Raw genomic sequence first — 17,255 nt, 5'->3', positions numbered from 1 at the left:
CTAACCAAACACAAAATCCAAAGCATGCAAAGATCCTCTTGAATGAATGAATCTCTGTCAGTTTGAACGGGATGTCCTACAAAACAGAAAGCATGGGCTTAATTTGACCTAGAAACTGTGTGCAGATAAAGAGCTTATCAAATCACACTAACAATGCAAACAGCTTCAGAGATCTCACACACGGCCGACTTATCCACTGTAACACAGCAGTGTCACAGGAGGCGTGGCTTGCAAGCTGGAAAAGATTGTTTAACACCAGTTTATTATTTTAGCCATTGTGAAAAACACTGTTAAGTGAATGCTTCACATAAGTAAAACATGTAAAGCTAAAAGAGCCTGCCTGAGGGTCTGAGGCGGCGCTGTGGCTGGTAGGGCTGTAACAATAGGGTTACACAGCTGGGAGCAAAATCTAAACTCCTTTAAATGAGAGAAATCTTAAAAACGTCTTCTGAACAGTAACCAGGGCTCGCAAAATCGCTAGCCCGACGTCCCGGGTCTAGCGATTTTTCCAGTCGAACTACCAAAATCTATCCCTGCCCTGCCCGTCGGGCTATCATAGGAAGGAAAAATATATGTCAATGCTTTTGCATTCTTTCGGAAATGTAGCTGGGTAATTATGTCATTGGCATCGGTGAGCCACTGTCAATATGTGACATATTGAAATCGCGTTTGAATTTGCGCTTGTTTTTTGCTTTCACTGTCACTTTGCAATCGCGTGAACGGTGTGTAGAGAGCAGCAGCACTGATTGGTGAGTGATGATAATTTGCGCACCAATTCCTCTGACGTCGTCTTATCAATCGTTAGCTTACTATGCAAACATGACAAGTGAAATCTCCTGCAGCTTAAACATGTGAGAGGTTGATCGCGCAGAGAATCGCTGAGCGTTATGTGAGTGCGTGTGTAAAAGCAGCAGGATATATATTTTAGTTCTGCTGAGCCAAATAAGACAGGTCAGGGTGAAGACGTGACAGCCAAAGAAAAGCTTACCACAAAACGGAAAAGTTATGACAAATCAGACTATAAGGCAAAAAGAAAGTGCAGCTTTTTTGGTTTCATGGACAAAAGAATTTCTGTGGCTGCAATATGATGAGCTATATAACATGATGTTCTGCCAGGTGTGTTGTGAGTTTCATTCGATTTTTGAGTCGACAAGCGCCTTTGTTACTGGGACCAGTAATTTTAAGAAAGACCCCATCAGAACCCATGAGAAATGCAAGAAATGCATTATTGCTCAGTCTGCAGTATCTTTCCCAGAACAAACAGCAATTGCAAAAAGATACTAAAAATGAACCAAGCACAAGAAGAAGTCCTGAAAAATCAGTTTAAAACAGCATACTATGTTGCAAAGAGTGAACTACCACTGGCACAATTTAACAGTCTTTGCTAACATTAAAAGCAAATGGCCTCGATCTTGGTTCCACTTGCCTCTTACCCGTGACTCCAGTGGAAATGTCAGATTCAGGATCTGATTCTGTTCAATGAGAACCAAGTATTTGAGTTGATGATTGTAATTTTTATACAGTTGTTGTGATTTGTATTTTAACAATTTTTTGATTAATTTTTGTTTCCGTTACAATATTATACTTTAATGTATAATATTGTAAAAAGAACAAAAAAATGCTTTCTTTTTTTATTCGGGCTACTTAAATTTATTTTGGGCTACCAAAAACTGAAGAATGCCTGCCCGAAGGGCTACCAGGGATTTTGAAATTTTGCGAGCCTTGAGTAACCCTGAGTGTTACTCAGCTGAGTGTTGGAGGAAGATGAGGTATTCAGAGGAAACCCACACAGCCACAAAGAGACCAACCAAACTCTACTATGAAGGGATCCAGCCAGGGCTTGAACCAAGATCCCTTGTTGCGACTCCTCCAACCAACAGCCGCAGCAGGCAAAACATGAGGACACAGATGATGCGCAACAATAAACACATGAGATGCACTTCTGTACCATTTGCTCCTTTAATTCCACGTTGTACTGACCACTATACAAAATCAGTACATGGGATCAAACAGGATACAAATGCACAGACTGCACAAACATGAATGCAACTCACAAACACTACACCAATTGCTATGCCAAACTACAACATCGGCTTATGGCATCAATTAGTGCACTAAACCAAACTCAGGCTGCATACAAAAATGCATCAAAATGACTCAAGCTGTGGTCAACAGAAGGTTTCCCCTCATGCTCAGCCTACCTTTGTGTCATCAACATCAGGTGTGGTGAACAGGTGAGTGCAAACACCTTTATCACCTAACACACCCATGAGTCACGCCCCACACCCGTGCACCAATACAGTGTGTGCATTTAAACCAACCCTCTTAATCCAAAAAAATGAACGACTCATCGTAGGGGTTACATTCCGACACCCCTCGTGATCGATGAGAATCCACCAAGTAGAAACCACGTTTTTATTATATTATTTTTATATATTTTAAGCCATAAAAACCCTCCCCACACCCTTATAAATCATTTCTACACTCTTAGTAAGTGAACCGCGATGTGGCGTGAGGATACGCTACATTTTGTAAATACCTTGGTTTAGCAGCTCTCTTCTGAGCTGTAAGAAATCCACCTTACACTGGGTAGAATTGAACGATATGTAATAAAACTAGTGATTTCATTAAACTTTGTAGTTGCTTGCTGGTCGTCTCCTCTGACAAAGATTTTTAAAAGAAAATGAGTGACTCTTTTTCTCTTCCAATTGCTACATAAACAAACTTAAGGTGCAACTAACTTGATTAAAGGATGATAAAGGCTAAAACCAGATTTCATTGACGGTTTTGCATGGCCTCATTGGCATACACTGACCTGCAGAGACACTCAATTCAGTTCAATTTTATTTATATTGTGCCAAATCACAACAGTGGTCACCTCAAGGTGCTTTATATTATAAGGCAGAGATACTAATACAGAGAAAACAAAAGTGATGTTTTTTAAATAGTGGTTTAATCACTCCCAGCTTGAAGGCCCTTTGTACGTACCCCATTAACAGAGATAAATGATGATATTGTGGTGGACCACTGGAGGGCTCCACATACAACTGAATAAAAAAAGTATTCAGAATACCAAAGTATTCAGTTGTGTGGTGATGAGTAATAAAGTAATAACCCAGGTTTGTTAATCGAGAGCTCTCGTATTGTCTGTGTTCACCTCCACAACATTTTATATTGAATCATTTAACCAATGGTAGGAAGTCTTTAAGCACTCTTTCAGGAATGGGGTATAACAGACATGCTGATGGAGGTGAGGAAACCATATTGTTCTTTCTTTGTGATTGTTTTATGCTTAAGTCAGTTTTGGTTGGTTTGTCGGTCTGTGAGCAGACACAGTTGCTATGGTGATGGGGTTTGGAGTCATAGCAGGGGGAGAGAAGCTGCAGGGAGGTGTGTAAGACTGCAACTCTTTCCTGGTTGCAACACTGGATAGTCATGTGATTTCTAAAACAGAGATATTGCGCAAATGCAAGAAATCAAGCCTATGGACAGAATTTCTATTTACCCTCTGCTTGTTGGTAGGTAGATGACATTTGTGTCCCAAACCAGCACACTCATACTGCTGCATTTGTCTTAAAACCATATATGGCGGAGGTGTGGTCCCGGGCGCGGCTGCAGGGGAGGAGTGGTGCAGTGAGCTCAACGGGGCGGTGCTGGAGACGCAGGTGAGAACAGCTGATGGCGTTTGGACTGATGATGGTTTCCTTCCCCTTTTATAGTGAGACGGGAGAGGAGCGGAGGGAGAGCTGGAAATCAGCTGAGACCGGAGCTGTCAGACTGTGGACGGTCATAACAAATGAAAACTAGAAATAAACGTGGCATCTGGCGACAAACAACTGTGCGTGTGTGTACGTGTTTGAAGTGAATTTCACACCATACTTGTATGCATCTGTAAATGGATATAGTATAAGTTCAAATAAAATAATGAAACTTTGAGAATCTAAATGTAATCCTTCAAATGTACTAGTTTACAGTGTTATCATTTTAGCTCAACAAGGAAGTGATATCTGGAAAAAACAGACAACAGACACCTACTCATAGTTTGGCACACCTTCTTTCAAACATGCAAACATCGTTGCTGTGTAGACAAAGGCTCTGTTCATTTTAAATATCAGATTCACCCAACGACTGCTTGAAAGTGAAGCTCTGCCCCACAAACTACTACAGTCTCTAAATGTATTATATTTGGGTGTTTGTGGGCATTCTCCACACACAACAAAGACACTTTATTGACTGCGGTTAAAAGAGAGAAAGATGGTAAGCACACTGATGTAAACTAAACCCTAACACCTCTACTAAGAACAAGCATAACCACAGGTCAACTTTCCCATCTCTGTTTTTCCAAGAATACTCAGCAAACTCTCCATAGCCACAGCTCTTGGCTCTCTTCCTCCATCGCTTTCACTGTCCTGACTTTGTTGATCTATGACCACAAACAAGCACAATACTGTCTGTCTGCTGACTGGGAGACTTACAAATTGCAATAGTTTTCATACTGAAACTATTAAAAGTGTTTTTAACAAGCTGCTTTTAGTGATGATGACAGGCTTGATCTCGTAGCCTTCATCCTGAACCCAGAGTTCTCTCAGTGGTTACATAGTTTTACTAAAAGGCTACAATCCAGCAGTCAGTTACTTTATTCAGTTATTCGTTCAGTCTTTATTTATATGTATTAGAGCGTTGCTCTGCTCTGTTTACATCAAACCACTGGTTTTAGTAGTTCACTCTCAGTCACTTAACCTCTGTGCAGCCAATTTAAACTACTTGTTTGAATATTCAAATACATTCAGTACCAGTCATGCTCACATGTCCAATGTTTACACTGGACTGTGTATCATCACCTCCTTTGATAAAGAAGAACAGAGTGTGACTGAGTGCTGGAGAGGAGAGACAGAGTGCAGAATAAGAAGTAAGTGAAAAGTTTGTGTCATCTCTTTTTTTTTCTTTAGTGCTTGATGTTAATGATGCTGTCAGTTCAGTTATTTCATTTATCAGAGATTCTGATATTTCACTTGCTCAGTTTTCTTTATTATGGATGGAGGATGAATATACAATAGAAACTTAACCCTTTCATGCATGAATAGTGACAGTGTCAATCTGGATTTATTTTCTTAAGTATTTTTATTCATCTTTAGACATGAAAAAAAAGTTTTGATCTTCACTTTTTTAAAACATGTACTTTTCAAAAGAGTTTAACATGTCCACTTAGGTGGACAACTGGTTGACCAGTGGGTGGCACGGTTTATGTAGTGGTTTATGTTGAAGTTTACCATCAATAGCTGTCCACTGTAGTGACACTGTGCCTGAAAGGGTTAAACAGAAATATAAAAACGTCATAAATTAGCCTTGCAATCAATCGACCTATGTCAAAGTAGCTATATATAACAATGTCCCGATTCACAAGTGATGTACCCTAAAAAAACCCTCAAAACTTGTAACATGTAACTATTTATTTGCAACAGTATTTATGGAAAACTCAAAACCTTCACATTTCATGTTTTCATCTGTTCTCATTTGCAAGTTGTTTGCATGTTTCCCTCCATCCTATATGTTACTCCATTTCCTGGAAACAGATTCAATTCTGTAATCTTGATAAAAAATTAAAAAAAATAGTTTAATCGTGACCAAACATTTAACAGTGCAATGTTAAAAACATCAACAAAGTCAAATGCAAGGAATCCATGTACATAGATCTGCACTGATACCCAAGCCTTCCATTTAGCATAAAGGAGAGACGCGTAACTAAAGCCAAATGGGATCAGACGTCACCTGGTTTAATGAGGTCTGTGTCCTGGTTCACAAACATGTCAGATTTTGGGATATTCTAGAGATATTCTTATTAATAAATGCATTAAATATAAAATAGAAACATGAGTAAAAGGATTTTAAATGAATGATAAATATCTCAAACTGGGTCAAACACCAAGCAGAAGAAGTGGATGTTTACACTGGATTTAAGAATTGGCGGTGAAGAGACCTCTCTAATGTGAAATGGTAACAAATTTCAAAACTTGGGACCCGCTACGGCAAAAGTCTGTCTGAGCCTCCACTGTGTCCTCGACACATCCAGGAGCAGTCGGTTAGTTGATGTGAGTGGAAAAGCAAGTGCAGCTCAGAGAGGGAAGGTCGGGGAAGACCATTTAAGCACTTTAACTGTGCAGCCAGTTAAAAGCTGTGATCCAACATTTTGCAGCAGCTGAAGATGACACAGGGCAAAATGGTAACACCAGTATATAAAGCTTTACAGTAATACAACCAAGCTGTAAAAAGGGCACGGATTACTGTTTCTTTAGCCGTCTGTCTCAGCTGAAAGAAGACAAATTTAAAGACTAAGCTGACTTTCATTGCAATTGATTTATTTGGGCTTTCTCATCTACATTCTACTTTTACAGAGTAATTATTTAGTGTCTGTGGCTGAACTTCAACACACAATGGCAGAAAAACCCTTGACAGACTGGGACAGTGGTCTCTTGGATTGCTTTGAGGACGCGAGTACTTGTAAGAAGTTGTTTAAGATCTTTTTCTTGTCATTTCTGGGGTCTTAGGCACTTCAGACATGTCAACACTTTGGTGATGTATTTATGTTTTTCAGGCTGCTATGGATTCTGGTGCGGCCCCTGCCTCGCCTGCACCGTTGCAGGAAGGTTTGGAGAGAACAACTGTCTCCCTTTGTGTGATATATGCAGTTTTGTTGCGTCAAGATTCTTTGGCCTTCCAATTTTTCCACATCCTGCAGTTTTATCTGTAAGGGCTGCCATGCGAAACAGATATGGCATCAAGGTATGAAGCAGTGACAGTGAGACAATGTCATGAAGCAGAGAAGGAGAAAGAAAGAAATAATGGTTGTACCGTCTCTCTGCAGGGCTCTCTCTGTAAGGATATTGCAATTTCCTGTTGCTGCTGCACATGCGCTTGGTGTCAGATGCATCGCGAGTTAAAGCATCGTAAGCAAGCTCCCACTGTGGTCAACATACAGAATAACAACATTGTGAACATGCAGCCTGTTCCAGTCATGCAGGCACCAATGATGATGCCTGTACAATCAGTGCCAGCTGCTTATATGGCTCAACCAGCAGTCACTGTGGTCTCACAGTGACGAAATCCGAGTTTGTGTTGATGTTTCTATCAATGATACGAGACAATGAAGTCATTTTGAATTGAGAGTATAGTTAAATATTTATATCAGCTTCCTGATAATCATAAAAATTACATTTAGTTTAAATGTATGAGTCGCCTTTTTAGATTAGTCACTGCATAGCTTCAGTAATAATACAGATGATTGAATTTTAGTCTATTAATTTGCTAATGAGAAAAATGTAGAGAGCTAAACGTGGTGTTCGATCTGCTCTGATGTTAAAAATGATGTAAAGTGTTTTTTCATCAATAAAAATATGAAATCCAAGACATTTATGATCATTTTGCAATTCTACTTTAGATTCACCAAACTCTGCTTCAGATCAGTTTACTGAGATTGATGAAGACCTGATGTGCTCTTCACAGCTTTCATGACACAATAAAGATCAAACAGGAGTCTTGCAGTGGCTTTTTTCGTTTTTTATTTCACTCCTCATTAATTTGTCTTTCTTAAAATGTGTCATTGTGTGTGCTGTGTGGCAGGAGGAAGGACCCAAATGCAGGACTATCAGACTGAATAATTAAATTCAAAGCGCAGCTTTATTTGCTGGGAAAACTCAAGATAACTCAAACTAGAAACTCAAAGCACGAAGCTCTAACTGGAAAACCGGGAACCGAGAACTAAGATGTTACCACAAGCACAGAGGCGAAAACACAACACGGTGAGGGTACGATACAACAACTAACAGAGAGAAACACTTAAATACTCAAGCAGGACAGCGAGAGAATGGGGAACAGGTGGTGACACAGCTGGGACAAATAATGAGATGACAAGGAAGCAAAATCAGACACACTGCACACAGGACATGGACATTCAGAGGAAACCCACGCAGCCACAAAGAGACCAACCAAACTCTACTATGAAGGGATCCAGCCAGGGCTCGAACCAAGATCCCTTGTTGCTACTCCTCCAACCAACGGCCGAAGCAGGCGAAACATGAGGACACAGATGATGCGCGACAAGAAACACATGAGATGCACTTCTGTACTATTTGCTCCTTTAATTCCACGTTGTACTGACCACTATACAAAATCAGCACATGGGATCAAACAGGATACAAATGCACAGACTGCACAAACATGAATGCAACTCACAAACATTACACCAATTGCTATGCCAAACTACAACATCGGCTTATGGCATCAATTAGTGCACTAAACCAAACTCAGGCTGCATACAAAAATGACTCAAAATGACTCAAGCTGTGGTCAACAGAAGGTTTCCCCTCATGCTCAGCCTACCTTTGTGTCATCAACATCAGGTGTGGTGAACAGGTGAGTGCAACCACCTTTATCACCTAACACACCCATGAGTCACGCCCCACACCCGTGCACCAATACAGTGTGTGCATTTAAACCAACCCTCTTAATCCAAAAAAGGAACAACTCAACTCATATGGCTCCTAAATACCGGCCCCTAATTATTTCAGATCAATAATTACGTCATACTTACCATGTAGGAGACATTGATAGACATAATCAATCCTTTATCAAACATTTAAGGATAAAATTTTATTCAAAACTAAACACATCCACATTAATTCAAGTAGCCATTTGATAAAGTCACATAATCCTCATGACTCTTCTGCTTCCTGTAAAAGAGACACTTTAATGATCGGCCGTCCAAACAACCGGTCTTTGTTTTAATACGAAGCTGACATAAAGTCCTTTACCATCAGAAATTGCTTCCACAACGCTTCCAGGCACCCAAGACTTACGAGGCGCAGAATCATCGACAACGATAACCACATCCCCAGAAATGACCATCCATCCACCTTCTTCTGCTTTATGGTAAATAGTAAATGGCCTGTATTTGTATAGCGCTTTACTAGTCCCTAAGGACCCCAAAGCACTTTACATGTTCAGTCATCCACACATTCACACACTTTATCCAGGGCCAGGTCGCGGGGGCAGCAGCCTAAGCAGAGAAGCCCAGACCTCCCTCTCCCCAGCCACCTCCTCTAGCTTATCCAGGGGAACACCAAGGCCAGCTGAGAGATATAATCTCTCCAGCGTGTCCTGGGTCTGCCCCGGGGCCTCCTCTCGGTGGGACATGCCCGGTACGCCTCACCCAGGAGGCGCCCCGGAGGCATCCTTGTCAGATACCCGAACCACCCCAGCTGGCTCCTTTTGATGTGGAGGAGCAGTGCTTCTACTCTGAGCCCCTGTGTAACTGACATGAAATGAGCCATCCGTGATAAACTTCAGTTTAAGGTTCATAGCTCGCTGTTCTACAGCCTTCTTATTATTTGGCATTTTTACCTGATTGCACCTGAAAGGTAAACCAATGGTATAATGACCATCAACCAACTTAACAGTGTCCATCACTGACTTCATAAACTGCTGATCTCTAGACAAAGCAAACTGCTCATCCTGAATGCATTCTGGAAAATCAGCCTTCATTTGACGTTCCCACAGCTCATCCAGTCTTGCCATGGAAATCCTATTGACACTCACATCAAAAATGTCAGTCTTGCGATCCTCTCTGAAAGGACCATTCACCGTCCAACCCAGCATAGTTTTTACTACATGGGGACCTCCATCCTGACTTCTAACAGCATCCCATGGCTCTAAAGCCTTGGGCACATTGGTTCCGATCAACAGATCTACCCCAGAATTTATCTCCAATATCTTAATATGGTGCAAATGTGATGAACTTGATGAACATTCATGCTTTTCTGTGTAAATAATTCAGGCAAGTCACAGTAGTGATCTAAATCCAAGCCCACTACTTCCATATCTGAAACAACATAACTACTGACCATCTTTTCCTGACCCATTGTATGTAAAAGAATGCCAGTTTTCCTTCCTGAAAGTTTCAGCCAGTTCATGAACCTTTCAGTACAAAATGAAGCTGAACTCCCAGGATCTAGAAAAGCGTAAGTTATCAGTGACTGATTGTCCTTTCTTGGACTTCACTGTAACTGGTATTATGGACAGAGCACTATTTTGCCCACTGGCCGCAGTCACTTGCAATCTTCACTTGCCTTTTGACAAACTCAACAACATCCCTAAAAACCACTTTAGAGTGAACCCTCTTCTGCAGATCGCACACAACATTCCTCCATTTATCCCTGAGTTTATAAAGAACCTTTTCATAACTGCTTGCATGTTAGCAGAGACATCCAACTCATGCAAGGACTCAACATCTCCCACTGCGTTACAACATTGCCTTAATAAAAACCCATATTCCTGCAAAGCCTTCACATTCTCAGATTTTAAAGGAGGACATTTACTGACCCTTTCAATGTAGGCAGCAGCAATTTTCAACGAATTGCCAAAGTTTTCCTGGAGCAAAGATTTAGCTTTAGCATATCATTACTCAGCAGGCATATACTGACAGCTTCTCACCATTTCTCTTGGATGGCCTCTGGTGTATTGCTTGAGAAAATATAAACAATCCTTAGCACTGTGAGCTCGACTCTCCACCATGTGTTCAAAAGCTCTCATAAAGGTTTGGTATTGCAACAAATCACCATCAAAAAAACTGAATGTCACGCCTTGGTAACAAAAACAGAGAATGTTGCTCAGTCAATAAAGCTGCGTTTCGCCTTGTGGCCTTCATCAGGGTCACCCAGGATGACCCTGATGAAGGCCACAAGCCGAAACGCATTGGTCAGGCAATAAACCTTGGACACACAATTAACAGGACCAATATCCCCCACTAATCTGCCTATTAAAACTAACTCACTCAGCCTAGTCTTCTGTGCATACTAGCGGTGGATATTTATGTACCATACTGTCAGCTGTGAGGAAGACAAACTGTCTTAAACAAACTGCGGCGGTACTCCCAAGCCAATGGCTTCAGCCGCCTGATGCACAATAACTAGAAAGCAAATCAGTACAATGCCTAATGCAGCTGTACCGCTGAAACCTGACAGGGGAATAAAACTGAAGGAAATCTGTTGTGTGAAGCCACAGGCTTACTCTAAAGGCTGCGTGGACAACAGCAACAGCAAACCATAAAACTCCCACCAATAAAACTCATCTATATATAAAAAATCCAATAAAACCTAAAAAGTCTTCTGTTGACAAGATGTTGCAACTCCTCCAACCAACAGCAGCGGCAGGCGAAACATGAGGACACAGATGACATGCAACAATAAACACATGAGATGCACTTCTGTACTATTTGTGAGGGGGCAAACTCCTCAAGATGGGTGGTGACCATGGTGGCCATTTAGAAGTCGGCCATCTTGGATACAACTTTTGTTTTTTCAATAGGAAGAGGGCCACGTGACACATCAAACTTATTGGTAATGTCACAAGAAAAACAATGGTGTGCTTGGTTTAAACATAACTTTATCCTTTCATGAGTTATTTACAAGTTTCTGACCACTTATAAAATGTGTTCAATGTGCTGCCCATTGTGTTGGATTGTCAATGCAACCCTCTTCTCACACTCTTCACACAGTGATAGCAACACCGCAGGAGAAATGCCAGCACAGGCATCCAGTATCCGTAGTTTCAGGTGCTGCACATCTCGTATCTTCACACCATAGACAATTGCCTTCAGATGACCCCAAAGATAAAAGTCTAAGGGGGTCAGATTGGGAGACCTTGGGGGCCATTCAACTGGCCCACGACGACCAATCCACTTTCCAGGAAACTGTTCATCTAGGAATGCTCGGACCTGGCACCCATAATGTGGCGGTGCACCATCTTGCTGGAAAAACTCAGGGAACGTGCCAGCTTCAGTGCATAAAGAGGGAAACACATCATCATGTAGCAATTTCAAATATCCAGTGGCCTTGAGGTTTCCACTGATGAAGAATGGACCCACTATCGTTGTACCCCATATACCACACCAAACCATCACTTTTGTTGTTCCAACAGTCTTGGAGGATCCATCCAATGTGGGTTAGTGTCAGACCAATAACGGTGGTTTTGTTTGTTAACACCATTCACATAAAAGTTTGCCTCATCACTGAACAAAATCTTCTGCGTGAACTGAGGGTCCTGTTCCAATTTTTGTTTTGCCCATTCTGCAAATTCTGTGCGCCGATCTGGGTCATCCTCGTTGAGATGCTGCATAGCTGGAGTTTGTAAGGGTGCCATTTGTGAGTAGCTAATATCTGCCAAAGGGATGTTCGACTAATGCCACTCTCCAGTGACATGCGGCGAGTGCTACGCTGTGGGCTCTTGCTGAATGAAGCTAGGACAGCCACTGATGTTTCTTCATTAGTGACAGTTTTCTTGCGTCCACATTTTGGCAAATCCAACACTGAACCACTTTCATGAAACTCAGCAAGTAGTTTGCTAACTAGCATGGCAGATGGGTGGTCTCGTAGGGTGTCTTGCATTGAAATCTACTGCAATGACCCGGTTACTGCGTTCACCAGATATCAACACAATTTCGATCCGCTCCTCACGTGTTAACCTCTTCAACATGTCAATGGCTGTGAACAAAGAGAAACTTGTAAATAACTCATGAAAAGTTACGTTGAAACCAAGCACACCATTGTTTTTCTTGTGACATGACCAATAAGTTTGATGTGTCACATGGCCGTCTTCCTATTGAAAAAACAAAAGTTGTATCCAAGATGGCCGACTTCTAAATGGCCACCATGGTCACCACCCATCTTGAGGAGTTTGCCCCCTCACATATACTAATGTGCCACAAACAGGACTTTAATATCACCAACCATTCCCATTTTATAAAGGTGTATCCATATAAATGGCCCACCCTGTATTCTCCACTATATAAAATCAGTACGAGGTGTGTAAGACTGCAACTCCTTCCTGGTTGCAATGCTGGATAGTCATGTGATTTCTAAAACAGAGATAATGAGCAAATGCAAGAAATCAAGCCTATGGACAGGATTTCTATTTACCCTCTGCTTGTTGGTAGGTAGATGACATTTTTGTCCCAACCAGCACACTCATACTGCTGCATTTGTCTTAAAACCATACTTGTGTGCATCTGTAAATGGATATAGTGTAAGTTCAAATAAAATAATGACGCTTTGGAAATCTAAATGTAATCTTTTAAATGTACTAGTTTACAATCTTATCGTTTTAGTTGAACAAGGAAGTGATATCTGGAGAAACAAGGAAAAAGAATCCGTGCAACAGACACCTACTCATAGTTTGGCACACCTTCTTTCAAACATGCAAACATCGTTGCTGTGTAGACAAAGGCTCTGTTCATTTTAAATATCAGATTCACCCAAACACTGCTTGAAAGTGAAGCTCTGCCCCACAAACTACTACAGTCTCTAAATGTATTATATTTGGGTGTTTGTGGGCATTCTCCACACACAATAAAGATACTTTATTGACTGCGGTTAAAAGAGAGAAAGATGGTAAGCACACTGAGGTAAACTAAACCCTAACACTTCTACTAGGAACAAGCATAACCACAGGTCAACTTTCCCATCTCTGTTTTTCCAAGAATACTCAGCAAACTCTCCATAGCCACAGCTCTTGGCTCTCTTCCTCCATCGCTTTCACTTTCCTGACTTTGTTGATCTATGACCACAAACAAGCACAATACTGTCTGTCTGCTGACTGGGAGACTTACAAATTGCAATAGTTTTTATACTGAAACTATTAAAAGTGTTTTTAACAAGCTGCTTTTAGTGATGATGACAGGCTTGATCTCGTAGCCTTCATCCTGAACCAAGAGTTCTCTCAGTGGTTACATAGTTTTACTAAAAGGCTACAATCCAGAAGTCAGTTACTTTATTCAGTTATTCGTTCAGTCTTTATTTATATGTATTAGAGCGTTGCTCTGCTCTGTTTACATCAAACCACTGGTTTTAGTAGTTCACTCTCAGTCACTTAACCTCTGTGCAGCCAATTTAAACTACTTGTTTGAATATTCAAATACATGTCATGACCTCCTTTGATAAAGAAGAACAGAGTGTGACTGAGTGCTGGAGAGGAGAGACATCAGAGTGCAGAATAAGAAGTAAGTGAAGAGTTTGTTGTGTCATCTCTTTTCTTTCTTTAGTGCTTGATGTCAGTTCAGTTATTTCATTTATCAGAGATTCTGATATTTCACTTGCTCAGTTTTCTTTATTATGGATGGAGGATGAATATACAATAGAAACTTAACCCTTTTATGCATGAATAGTGACAGTGTCAATCTGGATTTTGTTTTTCTTAAGTATTTTTATTCATCTTTAGACATGAAAAAAAATAGATTTTTGATCTTCACTTTTTAAAACATGTACTTTTCAAAGACTTTAACATGTCCACTTAGGTGGACAACTGGTTGACCAGTGGGTTCCAGGGTATGGAGTCACACATCAGTGTCCAATGTAGTGGTTTATGTTGAAGTATACCATCAATAGCTGACCACTGTAGTGACACTGTGCCTGAAAGGGTTAAACAGAAATATAAAAACGTCATAAATTAGCCTTGCAATCAATCGGACTATGTCAAAGTAGCTATATATAACAATGTCCCGATTCACAAGTGATGTACCCTAAACAACAACATGTGTAACATGTTCCTATTTTTTTTTACAAGAGTATTCATGGAAAAGTAGCAACTTCTTTGTCCACATTTCATGTTTTCATCTGCTCTCATTTGCAAGTTGTTTGCATGTTTCCCTCCATCCTATATGTTACTCCATTTCCTGGAAACAGATTCAATTCTGTAATCTTGATTAAAAACAAAATAGTGTACTTATAATCATGACCAAACATTTAACAGTACAATGTTAAAAACATCAACAAAGTCAAATGCAAGGAATCCATGTACGTAGATCTGCACTGATACCCAAGCCTGCAATGGAGCATGAAGGAGAGACGCGTAACTAAAGCCAAATGGGATCAGACGTCACCTGGCTTAATGAGGTCCATGTCTTGGTTCACAAACATGTCAGATTTTGGGATATTCTAGAGATATTCTTATTAATAAATACATTAAATATAAAATAGAATTCAGCATTTTTAAAAGCATCATTACAATACAAGATAAACATGAGTAAAAGAATTTTAAATGAATGATAAATATCTCAAACTGGGTCAAACACCAAGCAGAAGACGTGGATCTTTACACTGGATTTAAGAATTGGCGGTGAAGAGCCCTCTCTAATGTGAAATGGTAACAAATTTCAAAACTTGGGACCCACTACGACAAAAGTCCGTCTGAGCCTCCACTGTGTCCTTAATACATCCAGGAGCAGTCGGTTAGTTGATGTGAGTGGAAAAGCAAGTGCAGTTCAGAGAGGGAAGGTCGGGGAAGACCATTTAAGCACTTTAACTTGTTGTAAGTTGTAAAAAGGGCACGGATTACTGTTTCTTTAGCTTTCTGTCTCAGCTGAAAGAAAACAAAGGTGAAGACAAAGCTGACTTTAATTGCAATTGTTTTATTTGGGTTTTCTCTACTTCATTCTACTTTTACAGAGTAATTATTTAGTGTCTGTGGCTGAACTTCAACACACAATGGCAGAAAAACCCTTGACAGACTGGGACAGTGGTCTCTTGGATTGCTTTGAGGACGCGAGTACTTGTAAGAAGAAGTTTAAGATCTTTTTCTTGTCATTTCTGGGGTCTTACGCACTTCAGACATGTTAACACTTTGGTGATGTATTTATGTTTTTCAGGCTGCTATGGTTTTTGGTGCGGCCCCTTCCTCACCCTCACTGTTGCAGGAAGGTTTGGAGAGAACAATCTTCTCCCTTTATGTGATTTAATGTTTGCTCCTTCATTCTATGGGATCCCTACTTGTCCACCTCCTGCAGTCTTGTCTTTAAGGGCTGCCATGCGAAACAGATATGGCATCAAGGTATGAAGCAGTGACAGTGAGACAATGTCATGAAGCAGAAAAGGAGAAAGAAAGAAATAATGGTTGTACCGTCTCTCTGCAGGGCTCTCTCCTTAACGATATTGTAATTTCGAGTTGCTGCGCCACGTGCTCCTGGTGTCAGATGCATCGTGAGTTAAAGCATCGTAAGCAAGCTCCCACTGTCATCAACATACAGAATAACAACATTGTGAACATGCAGCCTTTTCCAGTCATGCAGGCACCAATGATGATGATGCCTGTACAACCAGTGCCAGCTGCTTATATGGCTCAACCAGCAGTCACTGTGGTCTCACAGTGACAGAAATCCGAGTTTGTGTTGATGTTTCTATCAGTGATACGAGACAATGAAGTCATTTTGAATTGAGAGTATAGTTAAATATTTCTATCATCTTCCTAATAATCATAAAAATTACATTTAGTTTAAATGCATGAGTCGCCTTTTTAGATTAGTCACTGCATAGCTTCAGTAATAATACAGAGGATTGAATTTTAGTCTATTAATTTTTCTGCTAATGAGAAAAACATACTTGCATGTAGAGAGCTAACACGTGGTGTTAGATCTGCTCTGATGTTAAAACTGATGTAAAGTGTTTTTTCATCAATAAAAATATGAAATCCAAGACATTTATGATCATTTTGCAATCCTACTTTAGATTCACCGAACTCTGCTTCAGATCAGTTTACAGTTTACTGAGATTGATGACGACCTGATGTGCTCTTCACAGCTTTCATGACACCATAAAGATCAAACAGGAGTCTTGCAGTGGCTTTTTTCGTTTTTTATTTCACTCCTCATTAATTTGTCTTTCTTAAAATGTGTCATTGTGTGTGCTGTGTGGCAGGAGGAAGGACCCAAATGCAGGACTATCAGTAGGAAAAATTAAACTCAAAGCGCAGCTTTATTTGCTGGGAAAACTCAAGATAACTCAAACTAGAAACTCAAAGCACGAAGCTCTAACTGGAAAACGGGCACAGAGGCAAAAACACAGCAGGGTGAGGGTACGATACAACAACTACCAGAGTGAAACACAGGACTGAAGTACACAAACTGGACAACAAGAGAATGGGGAACAGGTGGTGACACAGCCGGGACAAATCAGACCTAACAAGATGATGAGGAAGCAAAATCAGACACGCTGCACACAGGACAGGGACTAACAAAATAAAACAGGAAACACATGACAGGCACAGAAACAGAACATGGAGCACAAAGACAACAGTAACTAACAGTGACAGGAGGTGAACAACACAGAGACTCAAACACAGGCTGAGGTGACGCGACTAAGATCACTGAGAGCTAAAGAAACCCAACAACATGAACAACAATAATCAAAGAACCAAATTACAAAGACTGAAAAACA

At 40.6% G+C, this 17,255-nt stretch overlaps 2 protein-coding genes across 2 annotated transcripts; both read left to right on the top strand.

Annotated features, from left to right (window-relative positions):
• The first annotated feature begins 6,413 nt into the window (after positions 1-6,413).
• On the top strand, positions 6,414-7,228 carry LOC148097843 (cornifelin-like). The gene is made up of 3 exons (XM_087830731.1): positions 6,414-6,498; positions 6,593-6,780; positions 6,863-7,228. The coding sequence occupies exons 1-3, from the start codon at positions 6,432-6,434 to the stop codon at positions 7,094-7,096; spliced, it is 489 nt and encodes a 162-aa protein (XP_087686857.1). The 5' UTR covers positions 6,414-6,431; the 3' UTR covers positions 7,097-7,228.
• Positions 7,229-13,888: 6,660 nt separating this feature from the next.
• On the top strand, positions 13,889-16,643 carry LOC148097842 (cornifelin homolog B-like). Its single transcript, XM_087830454.1, has 4 exons — positions 13,889-14,047; positions 15,492-15,597; positions 15,692-15,873; positions 15,956-16,643. The coding sequence occupies exons 2-4, from the start codon at positions 15,531-15,533 to the stop codon at positions 16,190-16,192; spliced, it is 486 nt and encodes a 161-aa protein (XP_087686580.1). The 5' UTR covers positions 13,889-14,047; positions 15,492-15,530; the 3' UTR covers positions 16,193-16,643.
• Positions 16,644-17,255: the final 612 nt, after the last annotated feature.

Source organism: Neolamprologus brichardi, chromosome 17 (assembly GCF_056152115.1).
Source record: "Neolamprologus brichardi isolate AB-2024 chromosome 17, ASM5615211v1, whole genome shotgun sequence".
NCBI classification, from domain to species: Eukaryota; Metazoa; Chordata; class Actinopteri; order Cichliformes; family Cichlidae; genus Neolamprologus; species Neolamprologus brichardi.
Note: the sequence above shows the minus strand (reverse complement) of the source record. Positions and strands in the feature narration are given on the sequence as shown.

Coding starts and splice junctions, on each gene's coding strand:
- LOC148097842 (XM_087830454.1), top strand. CDS start 15,531: ATGGCAGAAAAACCCTTGACAGACTGGGACAGTGGTCTCTTGGATTGC. Junction 15,598..15,691: donor CTTTGAGGACGCGAGTACTT/GTAAGAAGAAGT, acceptor TATGTTTTTCAG/GCTGCTATGGTTTTTGGTGC. Junction 15,874..15,955: donor GAAACAGATATGGCATCAAG/GTATGAAGCAGT, acceptor GTCTCTCTGCAG/GGCTCTCTCCTTAACGATAT.
- LOC148097843 (XM_087830731.1), top strand. CDS start 6,432: ATGGCAGAAAAACCCTTGACAGACTGGGACAGTGGTCTCTTGGATTGC. Junction 6,499..6,592: donor CTTTGAGGACGCGAGTACTT/GTAAGAAGTTGT, acceptor TATGTTTTTCAG/GCTGCTATGGATTCTGGTGC. Junction 6,781..6,862: donor GAAACAGATATGGCATCAAG/GTATGAAGCAGT, acceptor GTCTCTCTGCAG/GGCTCTCTCTGTAAGGATAT.